The 18,469-nt window shown below is 33.8% G+C and overlaps 1 protein-coding gene across 1 annotated transcript in view; it reads right to left on the bottom strand.

Moving 5' to 3' along the window:
* Positions 1-18,469, bottom strand: part of LOC126823528 (WD repeat-containing protein 35) — a 38,884-nt gene that overhangs the window by 19,046 nt on the left and 1,369 nt on the right. The window contains exons 3-19 of the mRNA XM_050552432.2: positions 17,318-17,392; positions 16,589-16,681; positions 15,990-16,091; positions 15,209-15,288; positions 14,696-14,776; positions 13,598-13,763; positions 12,116-12,261; positions 11,448-11,573; positions 10,007-10,099; positions 8,930-9,022; positions 8,214-8,410; positions 7,206-7,278; positions 3,231-3,284; positions 2,805-2,914; positions 1,805-1,946; positions 870-938; positions 9-137 (exon numbers count right to left, since the gene is read on the bottom strand). Of these exons, the coding sequence (XP_050408389.2) occupies positions 9-137; positions 870-938; positions 1,805-1,946; positions 2,805-2,914; positions 3,231-3,284; positions 7,206-7,278; positions 8,214-8,410; positions 8,930-9,022; positions 10,007-10,099; positions 11,448-11,573; positions 12,116-12,261; positions 13,598-13,763; positions 14,696-14,776; positions 15,209-15,288; positions 15,990-16,091; positions 16,589-16,681; positions 17,318-17,392 (1,829 nt within the window). The remainder of the gene's footprint in view (positions 1-8; positions 138-869; positions 939-1,804; positions 1,947-2,804; positions 2,915-3,230; positions 3,285-7,205; positions 7,279-8,213; positions 8,411-8,929; positions 9,023-10,006; positions 10,100-11,447; positions 11,574-12,115; positions 12,262-13,597; positions 13,764-14,695; positions 14,777-15,208; positions 15,289-15,989; positions 16,092-16,588; positions 16,682-17,317; positions 17,393-18,469) is intronic.

Genomic DNA, 18,469 nt, shown 5'->3' on the forward strand with positions numbered 1-18,469 from the left:
TTGATTACCTTAATTTCCATTTCCAGTACATCTTCTACTTTAGGACTGTCAGGATCTTTCATGATTTCATCTAACAGGACAGATTTAATTTGTAGATCATTAAACTGACAAATATAACCACTGCTTAATATTGGTTCCTGAAGGAGAAAACAAATCAGTTTGAATCAAATCTAACATAACACAGCCTTATATAACATAAAACTATTCAAATTTACTTCTTTAGTAGTTAAACATACATTATGCAAGAGCTAAATCTGCCTACTGCAGGTCTTTCTTTAGGCCTGAAATGTTTTCTAAATTAGTAATTAGACATTAATTAACTTATCCAGGGCATAATCAACTCTCGATGGCATCGGATTTCTCCGATATTAAATAGATTTAGAACAGTTCAACCATATTTTGATTTAAGCTAAAAATAGAAGAGCGAGACTTAGCTTCAAACAACCAGTGCGGTGGTTGAAATTATTGCACACGTCTTGTCAAACCTTCAAAGGCTAATATCTGCGCTCGCAATAGAGTAATTTGAATAAAATTTTCAAATATTCATTTTACATTATCTATTTTCGAACTATTATAGCAAGAATGGCTAGTTCTTTATCTAAATCTTACATAATGTATCTTTAACAAGCGGTTGCCATGCAAGGTATGCCCACATTTTGCAAGAGATGGATAGAGAACGAGCCCAATTCAATATCCCTTTAGTGCCAGATAAAATAAATATCATGTGTAGGTCATACACTGATTACAACCACAAACTAACCACTTGTATGGGACTAGGATATAAAAATTTGTTGAGTTTAGCTTTAGTCTCAAAAAAGCTGGGATGGTACTTTTTATTTTATCTAATTTCTAAACACTAATAAATTTACCTCTGGATCAAGTTTTCTAAAGATATACATTCTTGTTTTCTCCATCATAGCAAATAATTCACTATTATCCTGTAAAACAATATAAATACAATAACTGAACAATACATAATGATCAGTCAAATGACCCACCAGGAAAAACAAGTTAATAAATCAAGTTAAAATCAAGATGTGACGTCATCCTGTGATGTTGGCGTACCATTTATACTAGTCGAAATTTTGGATCCGCGTGATATATTTCATTGCAAATCACGTGCGATTGCCTGTATTTTAAGTTGTTTAATGTTCTCGATCTTAAGACATTGCGTAATATATTGAAACAACAGCTCGGGACTATGTCCCTCGTGTTGTTTCAATATATTACTTAATGTCTCGCTCTCGACCATTAAACCACACATAATGCAGACATTAATCATATTTTCAGAGTCTAGCCAAATAATCTGAGGCAAGCCAAACATGAGAATGTGACAGCAGCACTTCCAACTATGTTTCTCTGAATTCCAACTGGCACGCCAATACCACATTGTAGAGTAATATATAAGGCAAGTAGAATGATGGTGTAATACACAGAGCAAATAGAATTGTAGTATAATGCGGAGATCAAAAGGAATGGTAGTGTAATACACAGAGCATGTAGAATTGTAGTGTAATACACAGACCATACAGAATTGTAGTGTAATACACAGAGCATGTACAATTGTAGTGCAATACACAGAGAATGTATAATGGTAGTATCATGCAGAGAACATACATAATTATAGCATATTACACAGAGCATACAGAATATTACACTGAGCATGTAGAATTGTAACATAACATACAGAGAATACAGAATGGTAGCATATTACACAGAGAGCATGTAGGATTTAACATAATAATACACAGAGCAAATAGAATGGTAGCATACTGTATGTTTATAGAAAGGATTTTCTACTTACATCAGCCCATTTCATATCCCAAACATCTTTTCTCTCAAATTTGAGATGTTCACCCACGACCTCTCGTCCGTCTTGGTCAGTTACTCTAGCATCGAGGTCAAAGAAGGTCAATACACCAGCAATGTCAATAATAGCCAAACGACTGAAGTGGAAATGGAAATAACAAATCTCAGTTTTCAGTAGGAATATGGCAATTAAAATTCTTTCTTCGTAAACAAATATTAAAATAAATTATGATCTGTCAACAATAAATCTCTGTGTTTTTTGTTTAACCATTACTAATTTTAAAGATACATTATGGGACATTAGATAAAGAGTCGGCAGTTCTTACTATAATAGTTAAAAACTAGATAATGTAAAGGGAATTTGCTGAAAATTTCAGTCAAATTGATCCACTCTGAACCGAGAATTTAGCAATTGAATTTGGGGCCTAGCCTTGCTCATCATTACTAAAGTCGGTACGATAAAAAACAAAGTCTTGATTATCCATTTCTTTATTTAATCATGAATGAGAGTAAATATCGCAGTCTAGCGATGACATCAAGAGTTGATTATGGTCTAGATAAGTTAATTAATGTCTAATTAATAATTAAGATAACATTTCGGGCCTATTGAAAGACCTGTAATAGGCAGATTTAGCTCTTGCATAATGTATGTTTAATCTAGTTTCACTGAATACCCGAATTTCTAATGAATGTTTAAAGGGATCAGTAGATGTAGTTCCTGAGACAAAAGTATTTTTATACAAATGTACCATACAATTATTATATAATGTTTGGAAGTTTAACACATTTGACCTTGTGGATGAACAATACATGCATGAATTTACATCATAGGCCTTTGAAGTTGATTCCTTCCCTGTATTTAATTTGTTGGAGAAACAAATAATTTTCTTGTTCATTAGGATATCTGGAGTTTTTGTTCACACCAATCAGAGAAAACAGAACACCGATATTGGGTCTTCTTATTGGCAAAAAAGCATAAATAATGATACGCCTACCTGGATGTACAGTTTAAGGCTAGTTGATGAGGTCTACAGGACAGATTGTATCTGTTAACCAGTGATAACATAGGCATGGAATAACGATTCATTGTGCCAGATTCACGGCCCTGTGAAAGCAAAAGCAAAAATACTCAACTTCCTTTGGACAAATTTCTAAAACTAACTTTTTCAGTGTTTGAATATGTATGTTTGTTTTGGCAACATTATATGAAGCACATTTTATAATTTATGGAAGTAAAATATGTGCCATTCGGACCTCCCCTATTTCAAAACCATTTCGATGTTCCTTATTTACTGTTAAATAAAATATCGTTTAAACACAAATAATTATACAAAGGTCACTTAAAATATCTAAAAGGTATATTATTTATCAGTACAAACCTGGTACCACTGGGATAGATTGTACAAATCGTAAATACTTACAACAACAAGCATTTTATCTGAGGCACATATACAACATATAGGATCATCTGATGGCTGAAACGATAAATTAAAATGTCAAAGGTACAGAAAAATCATACATATAAACACTGCTGTATCATTGCTTAAAGATACATTATGTAAGAGCTAAATCTGTCTATTGCAGGTCTTTCTTCTAGCTTCAAATGTGATATAAACTATCATTAAACATTTATTAACATAACAAGCCTATAATCAACTCTCTTGATTAGAATGCTTAGACCATTTAATTATTTAATTTATCAATGGAGAAGTGAGGCTAAGTCTCAAATAACAAATACATTTGTTATGATAAAAAACAATCTTCACTCAGAATAAAGTAATTTAATTGAAATTTTCAATATATTCATTTTGGATTATATATTTTTTAGTGTTGAAACTACTATTCGGATATTCGTTAACGGATACAAAATAAGGGTTATCCGAATCATTTTACTATTCGTTTACTATTCGTTACAATATATTCTGACAATCCGTATGCTCTATATTTAGCCATTTTTACGTCTGATTACTTTGAAATTTTCCCCAATGCAATTGATCATGTACGCAGCTCTGAGCATAAATGTCAACATTATGCGTATTATTTAGTGATAGTAACTAATAAAATGATTAATGCAGTGCAACGAAAACAGTAGTCTAAAAAAAAAAAAATATTCATTCATTCCCTGCGCTACTTTACGGCATACGAGTTTAGACCGTGTTTTGACTTCCCACAATGAAATTTATTCATAACGACCTAGGTCACGTATATTCCCACTCACTGATTGGTTCAATAGTAGTAAATTATCAGAATGGGGCAAACGACCTTGCCGAATAAATGGCACATGGCTTTATTTTACTTTTTTCATTCGTGTTGATTGAGCAAAATGATAAGTGGGAGATTGCGGATAACAGGAGTAGTTATACTATACAAATTCCTTCACCTCATTGATTTTTTGGGATGTCAGACCGATGTCATAGATAGTCTTAATAATTACGGCTAAAGGTAGGCATGTTTTTTTCTTCGCGGCTCAAACAATTTGCAAATCGAAAGTACAATTTCATACTCGTCATACACAGACACTCATAAACATTGAAACAAGTAAGAAATTATGAGTACCGGTATATGAACTTTTGATGTAATTTTTTTCAAGAATTTCACAATCCGAATTATCCGAATAGTATTCGGATAGCCAACAAAAGTATTCGGATCACAAATCTCGATCCAATTTTCAACACTAATATTTTTGAACTACCGGTATTATAGAGAGAACAGCCATCTCTTTATCTAAATCTTACATAATGTATCTTTTAAGTTTTGTATAACTAGTATGTATGTCAATACAATAACTCTTTTAAAATGTCCATGTCAGGCCCTCCGTCCTGCATCACTGACAAGGGGGGGGGGGGCAACCACGCTGGAAAATCCTGATGTACTTTCTCGGGCAATGCAGGGATATTTATATTCGATAATAACCACTAATCCTATATGTTTCAATAGAAAGGAGGTTTATAACATTTATCAAAGAGGATAAACACCATATTGGATGCACTTCAAAAACATATAGGTATATATATTATTTAATCCAGAAGGGAAAAGTTTATTTACTGTTTCTGTCACATGGTTTACAAAATTATTTCCCTAGAATTTTGTAATGCTCAAATTTTGTCAATGAGTGTTTAAGTTCTACAGGTTTTTATACGTCCACATTTTCAAACAAAAGTTAGCTCTTAAGATAATGAAGAGAACACATTGTGTATGTAGTAGTTTCAAATAAAACAGAAAGAATTGTATGTTGTATACCAGGTGACAAGAACATAAGGGGTTGAATGGGGTTATATATATATGGGAAGGATGAAAACATTAAATAAATACAATAAAGCTAAGATCTTTGTTAATGAAATCTGAGTCCATTCACGGGTAAGGCACATAGTCAAATTATCTACCCTTGATACTTGTGCTATTTTTATTGACCAATCATGTGGGTGAAGGGAGGTAACTCGTATTTATTGCAACTAAGATAGCCGAATCGGTGTGGCGAACGTAAACAATGACGCTAAGACTCGTATGTAACCCGTTTTTTAATTGGTTCATAGAATCAACCTACGATCAAGAGCAGATAAATTGAATTCGGGAAAACCTTGTGAATGGACCCAGGGCTTAATGGAGTAGAATGAACGATAGCACTGGGGATACCGACGATGGTAAATAAGGCACCTGCAACATTGTCGGGTACAAATTCAGGCTTTGTCAGGCACATTCCCTCTGGTACATGTGTTCGTCACAAATTTCAAATTGTCAAGTAATTCGGTACAGCCTCAATCTCATTAAAACACAGATCCTATTTTGTTTCGTTTTTTAAAGTTCAAAATATTGTTTTACTTGTTTTTTTACTTCACTAGGATCTGGAAGAGTTGTTATATAACCCGCCTTCTTGTTAATGTGAGAGATTAACCAATGAAATGGTCTGTTGAGACGAGTTCTTTCTGTGCAGTGCACGGAAATGTCAGTATCCCACTAGAAACATCAATGCTGATTGGTTAATCAAATGTCATAGGATCAAAAGCCGTTCATATGACCCCTGACACAACCTTCAACTACAACCGGTCAGATCTTCATGTAGTGGAGACCATCGAAAGTATAAAGAATCGAAACGAAATATAGATCTGTATTTCAATCAGACATTTTGTCCAGAACAACTAAAATCATTATTTTCAAGTCCGTTAATCAAATCGTCCATCTTCACAAACTAACCAATTTATTCTGCTATGTCTAATTTATTAACTAAAAGCAGTAAAATCAAAACCAATTCACTTCAACACAGGAGTTATTCTTCACGCTTTCTTCAAACCTAATACCTGGCTTCGCTTGCAATCTAAATCAGGTCCATGAAAACCTGTCTCAACATCAGAGCTAAGCTTTTTCTTTGACTTTTTCGTTCCAGAAGATGTTTTATCCTTACTGAAAGCCTTCTGCGATGGTTTAACTGGCACATCGACTTTAACTTCAGAAGAAATATCTTTTGATTTTTCACTCTCTAACACAGCCTCTTTTACCATGAGAATTCCATCGTCGTCATAAGTTGGTGCTTCATCTTGAGATTTCTTAGCTACTCCAGGGGATTCCACGATATCAGCTTGTGATTCCATAGTTTCATTTGGTGATTCTTTGATTGTGTCTGGCGCTTCTTTATTTTCACTTGGAGATTTATTTGTTGATTCGTCTGAATCATTTAGTGTTTCCATGACTACAGGTTTTGTTGTTGTACTGGATTCATTGACCACTATCATTTTCTCATCTTTACCTCTGAATGTTCGTGTTCCAGCTATTGTTGAACTTGACTGTATGTATTATTTGTAAATTATAAAAACACTAAGCCTTCTCTATAACGTTGATATATATATATCAACAACTCGCTGATCAAACACTCACATTAAAACAATACCTTTTATTATTCATCTTTACAATGTTAAGGATTTTTGACATCTTTGATATTTTCAATGTATATATCACAATTCAGAGAATTGAAAGTGATTTTTTAGCTTTGCATGTCAAAAATAAGCTGCAGCCAGACTTGTCTTAACATTTTGCCATTGTGAAGATTTAAATTATTATACATAACTCCTCAATGTAAGACTGTAGGAGACATTCTGATGCTTTCCAATGGTATAGACACATGAATTCAAGATATCATTTCATGAAAAACTGAATATAATTTTCATTCTGTACGTTATGAAAAATGACTTACATGTACAGTCAAAGTTTTTTTCAAACTTTCTGTGCGTTATGAAAAATGACTTACATCTACAGTCAAAGTTTTTTTCAAACTTTCTGTGCGTTATGAAAAATGACTTGCATGTACAGTCAAAATTTTGCACAAAAAGCCCTCCTCTCCACCTTCCCTAGATATATTTTTATTTATCTATAAGACTTAAATCTGTGTGATAAATATACAATACCTGAAAAGCTTTTTGGAAATCAATCTCATCTTGAGCAGAGGCACCTGATGGTGTTTCATCAATATGATGAAGTCTGAAATATTAATTTAGTAAATCATTTTATTGGAAAGAAATACATAACTTTGAAACTTACATACACATACATCAGAGAATGGCAGAAAAGCTGTTGTCACGGGATTCTTTTATTAGGTCTACATTATCATTTGGGGGATTTTGACTCCATTGCAAATTACCAGAAATTTAAAAGTTGAATCTCTAAAAATGGTTGAATTCTGTCAGTATTTCATGATTTCAAAATGTTGTAACATTCAGCTTCCTCTGAAGTGGCAGCTTGACAAATATAAATTCTTTCCATGGGCTTCTTTTTAATAAAATTGAATACAAGCGGTGATATTATTTACCAATGATATTTTGGTTTTGTTCTCTTAATTAAAGATTAATTAATTAATTATGGGAGATTAGATAAAGAGCTGACAGTTTTCGCTATAATAGTTAAAAACTAGATAATGTAAAGGTAATTTGTTGAAAATTTCAGTCAAATTGGTGCACTATGAACCAAGATATCAGCTTTGTAAATTTCCGCCTAGCCTCGTTCATCATTACTAAAGTTAGTACGTTAAAAAGCATAGTCTCGATTATCCATTGTTTTGATTTAATTATCAATGAGCGTTTGCAGCATATAGGATTCTAATCCAGTCGATATCGAAGGCTAGCCTTGACATCGAGAGTTGATTATGGTCTGGATAAGTTAATTAATGTCTAATTAATAATTTAGAAAACATTTCAGGCCTAAAGAAAGACCTGCGATAGGCAGATTTAGCTCTTCCATAATGCATGTTTAAATGTTAAATAATGTTAAGTAAATTTTAGCATGTATTAAACCATAAAATTTTTAGATATTACCCGAAATTTAAAATGGCAGCTTTAGTTATAATGAACCACACAAAAATACACATTCTATATTCACTTTTATTCAAATTATTTTGAACAAGTTAAGATATTACATACCTTTCAGCTCCAGCTTTTCTTTTAGTAGTCATCTCCAGAGTTGCTAGTTTCTTGGGATTTTTAAATTGCCATGTATAGAAAGCTTCTCTAGAGGCTGTTATAACATGATTTTTAGTCATGGTTATATAAACCGGTTCTAATTCTATATATTTAGAATCTAGAGGTGTTCCAATAGAATTACACAATGATAATACATACTGAAATAAAAATGCCGACATTTTTAATTAATACATACGTGATAGATGACCCAACAGAATTGGAAGCGTATTAGCTTGTCGGTTTTATGATCGTTCAATTTCAGAAGGTCTTCTATGTCTTTATTTCAAAAGATCTTATGTGCCTTTATTTCAGACGATTGCCTGTGTCTTTATTTTAGAAGATCTTTAGTGCCTTTATTTCAGATCTTTAGTGCCTTTATTTCAGATGATCTCCTGTGTCTTTTTTTCAGAAAATCTTCAGGGTGTTTCAATTTTGAAAGATCTTCTGTGTCTTACAATATCAGAAGATCTTCAATGTCTTCCAATATCAAAAGATCTTCTGTATGTTACAATTTCAAAAGATCATAATGTTCCTTTATTTCAGAAGATTTTCTGTGCCCTTCACTCGAAGAGCAGAACATGCAGAAATGAAAATGTAACTGTTGATTTCTAGAAGCTTCCAGATAAAAAGGGTTCGAATTAGCAGTTTATGTTTATAATATATCAATTATTACATACCTGACCATTCACTTCCTCTGCTTTAGTTGCTAGGCAACAGTAATCTCCACATGCTGTGATGCCTATTAATCCTTTTACATGTTTCACATATTTCTGAAATAAAAATTTTGTTTTTATGATTTAAATAATGATTAAGAGTAAAACATAATCAATCTATAGAAATATTGTTTACGGACAACATATTCTCAGAAATTTGCCTACATTTATGTATGTTGATATAACTACATTATTTGGCAATAAAATCTGTTTTGTTGACATATATTAAACATACATTATGCAAGAGCTAAATCTGCCTATTGCAGGTCTTTCTTTAAGCCTGAAATGTCATCACTAGCCTGCGATATTTACTGGATTAGGATCCAATCTGCTGCTCAACGCTCATTCATGATTAAATCAAGAAATGGATAATCAAGACTATGGTTTTTATCGTACCAACTTTAGTAATGACGATCAAGGCTAGGCCCAAAATTCAATCGCTGAAATTTTCATCAAATTTCCTTTACATTATCTAGTTTTTAACTATTATAGTGAGAGCTGCCAACTTGTTATCTAATCTCCAATAATGTATTTTTAAAATAGTATGTTGATTTCTTTATAATTTTTGTCACTTTTTCTGAATTTGTTTAAATTTTTGTATTTATAAGATTAGGAAGGTTTGTACGGTATTCACTTGTAATAATAATAATAATAATAATGTACATTTGTAATTGCACTCACTCCATCCATATTGCATGCTCTAAGTGCATGGAAGATAATAGTAAATCCTGATAATATGTAACAAACAAATGAGTTTTGAGTTCGGATTTAAACACAGCTAATGTTTGAGAACTCTGTATCCCCAATGGTAAGTTATTCCACAAACACGGTCCACAGACACTGAAGGCTTTATCCCCGTATGATTTCAGTTTGTATCCTCATTGTACACCATTTATATAAACACACTTGCCTTTAAAATTCCTTACCTGGGCTTAATTTGATATCAACGACATTATTTGTGAAACCACAATGAAATTTGCTGTAGCGCAATTCAAGCCCTGTATTTACCAGTTGACCAGAATGAACTGCAGTTAAACATACCTCATTATTTTTGGTATCCCAGAAGATGACACAGTGTTCTGGTCTATCAGGTTTGGTAAAAGAATACACAACTGTATTAGAACAATATCCCCACTGGAAAAACAAGACGAATACTATATAACCACTGACAAATCACTCCAACTGTATCATTTTGAAGCTATATGGCAAATCTCTATTTCTATCTTACAGATGAATTGTAGGTCCATGACATGCAGCCAAGTTTGTCACATTAACAGGTGATTTTACCATATAAAAATTTAATGTTGGTATCTAAATATTATTCAATTCATTTAAACTGGTGGGCCGCGGTGGCTCAGTGAGTAAGACATTGGCTCACTAAAATTGAGGTCCTATGTTCGATTCCGGTGTCGGCTGATAAAGTTCAGCGGAATTCAAAACAAGAGTAGGACGCAGCGCCGCTGTTCGGGAAAAATTTTCTCACAGCACACTATATGGCGTATGACCATTTTCATTAGCCCAGTAGGAGCAGAACAGTAGGACATTAAACTCCATGTCATTTCAACTTTGGATTGTTTTGGTGTCAATTTCAGATTTGTAGAAATTGTGAATATTTCAAACTCACATAGTTTCCTTTCTATAATTTATGATATGAATATTAGTTGATTTCATTAAATAAATATAGTATTTTCTTTCAGCAGCAATTAGCAATTGACACACGTACTAAACACAAAAACATAATTTGAAACACAATTACTATCTTAAAGATACATTCCCGCGTACAAACTGGGTGATTTAATGGTATATATGGACTAAAAACATATCCAAACTAATTAATTTGTCATAATTTTGCTTCAAATCCTTCTCAAACATTGTAATTGCGAAGGAATGCCCTACTATAAAATGTTTATGTCACATGACTTACCTCTCTTGGAAGTCAGAGGAGAATTCATTGCATACATAAGACGATGTTGTCTTTAATCGCTTACTATTTATTACAAATATCGAATCCTAATTAAATTCTCGGATTATCCACTACCCGCGTCTTTTTCCGTCATTTTTATCTCAGAAAGTGTTGTACGTCTAACTCTTCATAAAGTTTATCAACTTGTACATCAAGCACTCAATCTTCGTGTGTGACCTTTGACATCACGCATGCAGAAATTCCTAATCGTCGGGCTGTCGATTAGGGGTACCCTTACATTTTGTCCTGTATACGCTCCATGAGTGTTTTTTGGGTAATCCAGTATTTTTCTAGGAAGATTGGATATCTCTACTTTCCATATATACCAAAATTGCCATAATTTTATTGGAAATAACCACCTGATAAATACTTTTCTGGGAACCCATCTTTAATTAAAGCGATGTTCACTCAATCTTATCAACTAAATTGTGTTCCATTTTATGTTTTTGTGTTTATTATAGTATTATTTATGAATATTAGTCAATTTCATTAAATTACTATTATTATTCTTCTACTTACCTTATAATCTGGTCTAATGTTAGCGAAGTAGACAAATGAATCAACAGCTAGAGCTATACGTAAACTACCACCTTCCCAGGAACAAGCTGTCATATGTTTACCTGGTACTTTCAATGTTCGTAGATGCTGAAAAATAATATCTTTTAATGTAACAGACAGCAGAAAAAGACATGGGGGATACTCAAATGTAATTAAATTTTCGGGCCAATCACCATACTGCTCACACCACCACTGTTTTAGGGACTAGAAGAACTGTGATATATCCCAATTCCCTTTTACTCGACTGTATTTACATCAATTCGGAGCTACACGTTTACTAAAAGTGGGGTTTGGGATAGAAACACAAGACTGGATAATTCACATTTTTTTAAAAAAAAGCCTTAAGACTAGTCAAAATATGGGATTGTTTTAGATCTTTGAAACTTGGCAGTTGTTTCGAATGTTTAATGTATTTAACTCCAATGGTTCACTGGGATTGGTCCTCGATAGAAACCTTTTACAACTGGACAATCTGGTCTATTTTCTAATTTTGTGAATTCTTAGTGAAACCATATCAATTGATTTAATCGCAAAAGTAAACAAACATAATTATGTTTATTCTAGAATTTGGGCAACTGTTTACAGAATCAATCTAGAATAATTCCTGAAATTATAAAATCTTGACATACCTCTCCAAATGGTGTATAAAACTGTACAACATTAACCTCTTTATCTTGTCCTACAGCACCTTGTGAACCTGCTATAGCTAATACTGATCCTGTATGATTCCATTGTATCTGTGCTACATGCATACCAGTATCCAATAATATAGAATCTGAAATATATGTTTTATTGCATTTCAATTATAATATTTACAATCTAATCAACATCTGTTCCGTCTGGTTCTAGCCAATCTTGGTGTACTAATAATCTACGAGAGAGAGAGAAATGGGGTTTAACGTCCACTCGACACAAACTAGGTCATTTCGGGACTAACATATGGTTTAATTTTATTTCAATAATTCGCATGTGCGTAGGGGTCTTTAGCAGTGGGAGGAAACCGGAGGACCCAGAGAAAAACCACGAGGTTGGACAGGCGACCCTACTCCTTGTCACGTACAACCGGGGATTCGAAACCATGCCAGTTGACTCAATGACAGGCTTTACGATACAGCGCGCACATGCTAACCATTCGGCCATCCAACCCCCCTAATAATCTTAAAGGGGCATTATAGGTAAGATTAGATAAAGCGCTGACAGTTCTCACTATAATAGTTAAAAAATATATAATGAAAACAGAATATACTCAAAATTTCGGTCAAATTGATTCACTATGAACTGAGATATTAGCGATTGAATTTTAGGCTAGCCTTGATCATTATTACTACCGTTGGGATGATAATAAACCATGTTTACGTTAAATCATCCATCACAAAACTTATTCAAATCGACTAAATATAAAGGCCTAACAATGGCATTGGGAGTTAATTATGGTCTTGATAAGTTAATTAATGTCTAATTAATAATTTAGATAACATTTCAAGCCTAAAGAAAGACCTGCAACAGGCAGATTTAGCTCTTGCATAATGCATGTTTAATAGAGGCTAAAATGTATTCTAATTGATTATTTAAAATTTAATTAAGAAATCAAATCCATGATATATTATGATCTCCAGTCCCTCTTCTCGATAGCTTTTATTTCAAATTTTAAGTTTTGAAAATTTAAACAAAACACATGACTCCAGTAGTTATTTGTTTATCAATATCATTAAGAACTAAAAATTAAAATGCTTTGGGCGTATTCTGTTTTGACAGATGCAATGCATAGTAGAAATGACTGATATGCCAAATCATGTGCATTGTTCGTAGAGCCAAAGTCTGGTCATAACACAGGGGATGTTCGATTGTCAGTCTGGAGCGTCCTGAATTGACAGAATTGCAATCGAGTGGAATTCAGTCCCGTCACAGTTCTGTCAGTCCCCACAATGGAGGTGGTGTGAGTAGAATCGTGACATAATTAAACACAATAACTATGGTTGATTTTGATATTTTCTTATACAGTCGGTGCATGCGTTGTAGAAATCCCCCATTTCACTCGATTGTTACTATCTTTAGGATTGAGAAAATTCAATTCCGGAATGTTCAATCGAATCCCCATTGAAATGGCTTACTTTCATCATTCTCGGATCTCATTATCTGACATCTTCCATTATCAAAACATATAGCTAGACAGGGACAGTTCTGTTCTATATAACCATGTACTCCATTATACCAGTCTATACCAGATATATGTATAGCACCAGTTACATTACTTAAACAATAAATCTGTAGTTTGGTCTGAAATTAAATAAAAGGGAGGTAACCCATACTGTATTTGGTCAACACTGCTGTATCAAAATCTATCTGATTAAAATACAGAACTATATTTTGTTTGTTTTTTTAGACTTTCTATGGCCTACACTACATGAAGACCTGACCGGTTCTACTGGAAGGTTGCGTCAGGGGTTGTACAAACAGCTTTTGACCCTATGATGTCAGAAATTGATTAATCAATAAGCATTGACGTTTCTAGTGGATTACCCACAGTTCAGTGCATCACACTGCAAGAACTCGCTGTAACAGACCATTTCATTGGCTAATCCCTCACTTCAAACAGAACTCTGGTAATATAACAACTCTTCCAGATCCTAGTGTAGTAAAGACAACAGAGGTTTTGTGGAGTATTTCATTGAAGTGAAGAAGTGAAAACAAAATTTTGAACTATAAAAAAACGAAATGAATTAGGATCTGTGTTTTAATCAGATTGTATCAAAACGTATACAAAAGAAAATGAGCTTTTAAACATCTTGTCAACACAATACTTCCTTCATTTTGAGACTTATGTATGCTTAGCTTTGGTTTCTATGGTCACCATTTTAACTTAGGCAGGAGCATTTTGACTACTCTTCATCCAGTTCCAACTGTCAAGGGTTCTTTAAGTGCAGACAAATATGGGTGGACTTTTTCATCCCATTCTAACAGCTAGGCAACAATTTACCTGTTAACACTGCAGGAGCTACCCCCTGGCATGCACCCGGGATATTCCAATCCAAATTTGAACCTGGGACATTCCAATCCAAATCTGAACCTGAGACACACAAAAAACCTGAATTTGAACCCAGAACATTCAAAGCTTTGACGTCGAACCTGGAACATTCTGGTTGAAAGTCCCCATTTACAAACTAAACATATATTTCATACATTTCTACAAAGCTCTGAAATTTACTTACAATAAAATTTCCCATATTATCAAAGATATGAACTTCACCATTGACCATTCCAAACATAATCATTTTACCATCCGGTGACCACTGAAAATATAATTCATTTCTATAAAACATACATCAGGAGCAGGCCAAATACCATCTGTGATTACACCAGGAACAGGACAATTATCATCTGGATTACATTAGGAACAGACCAACTACCATCTGTGATTACATCAGGAGCAGGATAAATACCATCTGGATTACTCTCCCTTGAGCATAATCAGGTCAACTTATTTTTAATTAATAGTTGGATATTTATATTGACCAGTAAAAATAAAATTAGACACAATTGCATACATAATAAGTCAACAGCAAATTTTTAAAATATCACATAATGTCAACCACGTATTCTGCCACTGATATCTTATAGTGCAGCTTGCTAACCCTTTGATAGAACAATTGGGAAAAAAGTAGGCAAAATAAAGAAGTTAAAATATATCAAAAGAAAAAAGGATTGATTGAATCAAAAATTACCTCTACATGTGCTAGTTGGAGACCTTTTAATTCTTTTCCCCAAATTCTATTACCATCTACAGATCCGACTATTACAGCTCCTGTTGTAAAAGATAAAGATAAACTAAAGAAATATATTAGAAAATAATAGATCTGATAAGTTGTAGTCAAAGGTCAGGGGGTCGTACGAGCGGCTTTTGACCCTATGACGTCAGACATTGATTAATCAATCAGCGTTGACGTTTCTAGTGGTTTACGCACAGTTCCGTGCATGGCATGCCAAGAACTCGCCGTAACAGACCATTTCATTGGCTTATCCCTCACTTTAACCAAAACGCTGGTAATATAACAACTCTTCCAGATCCTAGTGTAGTAAAGACAAGTAAAACGAAAATATGAACAATAAAAAACGAGAGAGAGAGAGAGAGAGAGAGAGAGGTCCACTCGACACTAACTAGGTAATTTCGGGACTAACATATGGTTTAATTTTATTACAATAATTCGCTTATGCGTAGGGGTTTAGCAGTGGGAGGAAACCGGAGGACTCGGAGAAAACCCACGAGGTTGGACAGGCCACCCTACTCCTTGTCACGTACAACTGGGGATTCGAAACCATGCCAGTTGACTTAATGACAGACCCTATGGTACAGCGCACACATGTTAACCATTCCGCCATCCAACCCCCCTATAAAAACCAAAAAAAGAAATAGGATCTGTGTTTTAATCAGATTGAAAATAATATAGTCTTAAGCTGCATGGGATGATGATTATATCAGTAAGAAGGTAGTCTGAAATATCTTACCATCCTCATAGACAATACAAATCTTTTGACCATCAGCATTCCATTTCATACCTCGTACAACCGATTTATTACGATTATTAATCATCTCCTCATACCATGAACCTGTAGAAAAAACAAAGACAAGGCTATTTATACTGAATGCCAGGTATCATCTAATCTTGCGTGTTTAGCCCAAATTTCTTTCACATTCATTCAATATCAAATCTTTGAAAAATGTTTATAATGAGTGTCCAAAAAGCATTTAATTTCCAGACCACTGTTCAAAAATCATCATACATTAATAATCAATTGGGTTGTTTATTTATCTTTCAACAGTGATCAAACCATCGCACACCAAGACACTTTTCTCTTGTCAGTTTCATTTTGAGGCTAACATACAATATTTAAGAATTTTTTTTAGGACAGCAACATTACCCTGTGAAGTATAAATATGTTTTTAATATCTCAAAGACTTTGAACCAAAGACATTCAGTTATGAGTTATTTTGAGTTTATTTCCATTTCTATTTCATCCAAGTTCAACTGTCTAGGTTTCTTTTATGTGCACGACAATGTGTATGTGAGTTATGTGCCCTTGCCACTTGACTATCAAAAGATTACCTTTGTATAACATCCAGACTATAATAAGACCATATTGATCACTGGTTGTTAATTTATGATATAATTCATTCCATGTAACACACTGGACAGCTCCTGTTAAATATATAATATAATGTTAAATATATAATACACATGTAACACACTGGACAGCTAATGTTAAATATACAATACACATGTAATACACTGGACGGTTCCTGTTAAATATACAATACACATGTAACATACTGGACGGCTCCTGTTAAATATACATGTATAATACACATGTAATACACTGGACAGCTCCTGTTAAATATACAATATGTAACACACTGGACGGTTCCTGTTAAATAGATAATACAAATTAAAAACAGAAACTATGTCACTTCATGACATGTTGGTAGGCATATTTGCATATTTAATAGAAATTAAATGTTCATTGAAATGGATAAATATTTCAAGTAAATATAAAAATTAGTGCTTTACATTTCCTGGTATACTGAGTCATATACCTTGTATCATACATGTACCTTGTATAATGTGCATGTCAATGTGCATTTGTTGTCCTATCCAAACAACTGGTCACAGTACCCCTTAGAAGAAGGAAACTGTTGAATGATAGCAATAGTTCCTCCTTGAAGCCAAGTCAGCATGTAAACTGTAAACTTTTGAGACATTCTAGTCAAGGGTTGGGTTCGCTAACTTCTTAACTACCATAACTCTCAAACATGGAATATGAATAAAGATATTTACCAGCATGACCCTCTAATGATTGGTTCATTGATAAATTACTAGGAGCAGCCAATCCTTTCACCTTTACATCTTTTCCTGAAATATAAAATTACAAAATTTTACACTCCCCTTAAAAACAGCTAATTTTGGAACATGTATTTTTCCGACTGTCATTTAAAATATAATAATAATAATAATAATAATATATATTGTTTATAGACCGTTACACACAAATTGTCTCAACCGTCTTTACATGGGCGTACTACACATAGTATATACATAATAATAAATGAATAAACACTATCAATAACTCATAAAAAATCTCAATTCAAGATATACAAATGTATGCCTATAAAAACATTAGATTGACTAGTAGTTATTGCCTAATTGAATAAATATGTTTTGAGGTTGGATTTAAACAAGCTGAATTTGGTGAGTGATCTAAGTCTTAATGGCAGCTCATTCCAGAGAGTAGGCGCGGCACGACTGAAGGCGCGATCGCCATACAACTCACTGGTTTGTTTTCCATGTGTTTTGTGGGAAAAGCGTCGCAACTTCACCCCATCACTGCTTCTAGTCCGATAGGATGGAACTTGAATACTAATGATATTAGTGAGGTAGCAAGGCTCTGACTCACTATGGCGTATTAACTTGAAAATTATACATGACAGTTTGAAATGAATCCGCTTCTCAACTGAGAGCCAGTGTAGTTCCCGAAGAATGGGCGTCATCTCTGCGTGACGCTCCAGCTTCCTTCGGATCACCAGTCGAGCAGCGGAATTCTGAACATGTTGTAATATCAAGCTGTGATATCTATTTTTCTGCAAGGCAAAATTTTAAAGTACAGTCACAGGGTGGATAAAAAAAAAGGAGAGGAGGGGTGGTTGGGGGTATGGGGATGGGTGAGGAAAGGCACATAATAAACAAATAGTGTATACATAGGCGTTAATGTAACACTTGTGAAAGGATTATAAGACTATAAAGTAAATCCAAAGTTGCAACTCCCAGAGCAAGGGGGCTCTAGAACAAAGTAAAATAATGTTGGGGTGCCCAAGTTTAGATTTTGTCAATGATTCCATGATGTGGTAAGGTCCAAGGTGTTTAATTCATTCCGGTGGGAGGTGACTGATATGTGTCTCTCTTTTTAATGGACAGAGGTAGGATTGTAATTTC

Source organism: Patella vulgata, chromosome 1 (assembly GCF_932274485.2).
Source record: "Patella vulgata chromosome 1, xgPatVulg1.2, whole genome shotgun sequence".
In the NCBI taxonomy this organism is placed as follows: Eukaryota; Metazoa; Mollusca; class Gastropoda; family Patellidae; genus Patella; species Patella vulgata.